The following is a 2,633-nucleotide window of genomic DNA, read 5'->3' as shown; positions in this document are numbered from 1 at the left end:
AAATATCTAATGTTTTGTTCGGCGACGACTTCACGGTCGTTGGATTGCCATTTGCTGGATTTTTCAGGAGCTCCGCCCACTTTAAAAATAGTGCTAGCATTGTGGCAGTGGTATTATCCTGAGTGTGGGAAGGGGGCGCTGCATGCAGTTTGGTGAATGCCATGTGACATGATATGTTTGCCTTCTTTGATTAGGAATTCCCGATTCTGTGCCAAACATGTCTTGGAGACAACCCATATATTCGCATGGTAAGTACCCTTAATATTCTGGTCGCACGACTGTGGATTCACTTTCTATAAAATACATATGTGCTGCAACTGGCAATATAGATCATATGCGATACTTGCCAAGCCATGGTCAACAAAACTATATATATATATTCAAATTTAAATTCAATATAATATATAATAATCAAGTGATGGTCTATTCGATAAACTATCGATTGATAATCATTTCGAGGGTTAGTATTTAAAAGTCACGAATCGTGTCCCGATTTTCTTTCCGCCATTTTTTGTAGACGAAGGAGAAGTTTGGGAAGGAGTGTAAGATCTGCGCGCGGCCGTTCACAGTGTTCCGCTGGTGCCCCGGCGCGCGCATGCGCTTCAAGAAGACAGAGGTCTGCCAGACTTGCTGTAAGCTGAAGAACGTCTGCCAGACGTGCTTGCTAGATCTGGAGTACGGTGAGTGGTAGCGTACTCGCGTACATAGACGCGCGAGTACGAAGTGATCGTCCCATCATGTGGAGAGGTGTCGCAGGAAATGTAACTCTGGGCACAAAACTGTGGGTAGTGGAGATGTTGAAGGGATATGGCGTAGACAGTGAGCTGACAAGAACATGGGATGTGACGTGAATCTGGAAGATAAGGTCGTGACGATTGGTAGCGTCACTGCGTGTACATTTAATTAGACGTCGTACAGACTTGACACCGGTAAGTTACGTGCCGGGAGCGGAGTTACTGCATGTGTGATAATCACGGGGACCTATCTACATACAGTGTTCGAAATAAGGGCTATCCGTTTGTCCTCACTTGTCCATTTCCACTGAGGACAAGTAGACCTCTCCATTAGCTTGTCCGCTGGACAAGCAACTTTTTATAGCAATTTATCAGCATTTTCTACCATCGCTTCAACTTTGTTAAGACGTTTAAGTATTAACTTAAAATAAATAAGTGTGCTTCTTTATGTTCTTTCAAGTTTGGTGCCTAATTTGAACTGTTAGTGAACTGTATTAAAATTACAAAGTAAGATATTGGGTCTGAAATTTAATTTGATTAAATGTATTACACATTTACTATATTTCTATGTTATTAATCAGGACAAGCAAAAATTTTGCAGGACAAGCAAAAATATCTTGTAGTTTGTTCGTCGGACAAGCATAATTTTGTCCTTATTTCGAACACTGACATACATCTACTTGTATCTATTCCCAGGTTTGCCGGTGCAGGTGCGTGACTCGGGACTGAACGTCAAGGACGACATTCCGAAGTCGGACGTCAACAAGGAATACTACACACAGAATGCGGAGCGTGATGTGAGTGCGGTGCCGGCGCTGCGAGCGTGCGAGAACGATTGTCAGAGAAGTCATGATTACGTCGTTCGACAATTGGATGATTCGTTAGTTCTACGACGTGCAGATTCATAAGTTATTGCAGTTGTGTTTCTTTCTTTTCTTTCTCCTTCCTATCCACTATTCCATTTCCTACTTTCAGTTCAAATCCATTCCGTATCGTCTGTACCGTTGCGTATTGTTCTGTACCGACCCATTCTCTTCCGTACCGTATGTACCGTTCCGTACCGATCCGTAGCATTCTATAATCGATCGGTTCCATAATGTCTACCATTCCACACTGATCCGTTTCATTCTGCGTTGTTCCATTGGGACCCTCATCGCCTCCTCCCCACGCGTTCTGCGTTGTTTCATTGGGACCTTCATCGCCTCCTCCCCACGCGTTCTCACGTTTTTCCCGTCGGTCACAGATTTCTCGTCGCCGCGCCTCCTCACGCGTTCTCACGCCTCCACACACGTTCTCACGTGTTCTCACACTCCCTCACAGGTTCTCACACGATCTCACACTCCCTCACAGGTTCTCACACGATCTCACGCGTTCTCATGTGTTCTCACGCCTCATCTCACGTTCTAACGTGTTCTCACATGTTCTCACACTCCCTCACGTGTTCTCACACTCCCTCACGTGTTCTCACGCGTTCTCATGTGTTCTCACACGTTCTCACGCGTGTTTTCTTCTCCACAGTTGTCGATCGCGGGCGACACGAACGCGCCGGGTGAGATTGGTAAGACGCGAGCTCCGAGCGACGTGTTACTGAAGCTGGCTCGCACGACCCCCTACTACAAACGCAACCGGCCGCACATCTGCTCGTTCTGGGTGAAGGGCGAGTGCAAGCGAGGCGAAGAGTGCCCCTACAGGTGAGGCAAGGCGTGGCCGAGGCGTGTTTACACAATTGCAGGTATATGTGTTCATTTATATACATAAATAATATATTATATATATGATTATGGTATATATATCATATATATAATATATTTTTTATGTATATAAATGAAGACATATACCCGCAATTTTGTAAACATATATATATTTATATATATATATATATATATATATATATTATAG

The 2,633-nt window shown here is 44.2% G+C and overlaps 1 protein-coding gene across 1 annotated transcript in view; it reads left to right on the top strand.

Moving 5' to 3' along the window:
* Positions 1-2,633, top strand: part of LOC106817966 (pre-mRNA-splicing factor RBM22-like) — an 8,494-nt gene that overhangs the window by 2,652 nt on the left and 3,209 nt on the right. Inside the window, exons 2-5 of the mRNA XM_014822671.1 lie at positions 195-248; positions 518-680; positions 1,431-1,531; positions 2,253-2,425. Coding sequence (XP_014678157.1) covers positions 195-248; positions 518-680; positions 1,431-1,531; positions 2,253-2,425 — 491 coding nt within the window. The remainder of the gene's footprint in view (positions 1-194; positions 249-517; positions 681-1,430; positions 1,532-2,252; positions 2,426-2,633) is intronic.

The sequence above is a fragment of the Priapulus caudatus genome, unplaced genomic scaffold (genome assembly GCF_000485595.1).
Source record: "Priapulus caudatus unplaced genomic scaffold, Priapulus_caudatus-5.0.1 Scaffold1955, whole genome shotgun sequence".
NCBI classification, from domain to species: domain Eukaryota; kingdom Metazoa; phylum Priapulida; class Priapulimorpha; order Priapulimorphida; family Priapulidae; genus Priapulus; species Priapulus caudatus.
Note: the sequence above shows the minus strand (reverse complement) of the source record. Positions and strands in the feature narration are given on the sequence as shown.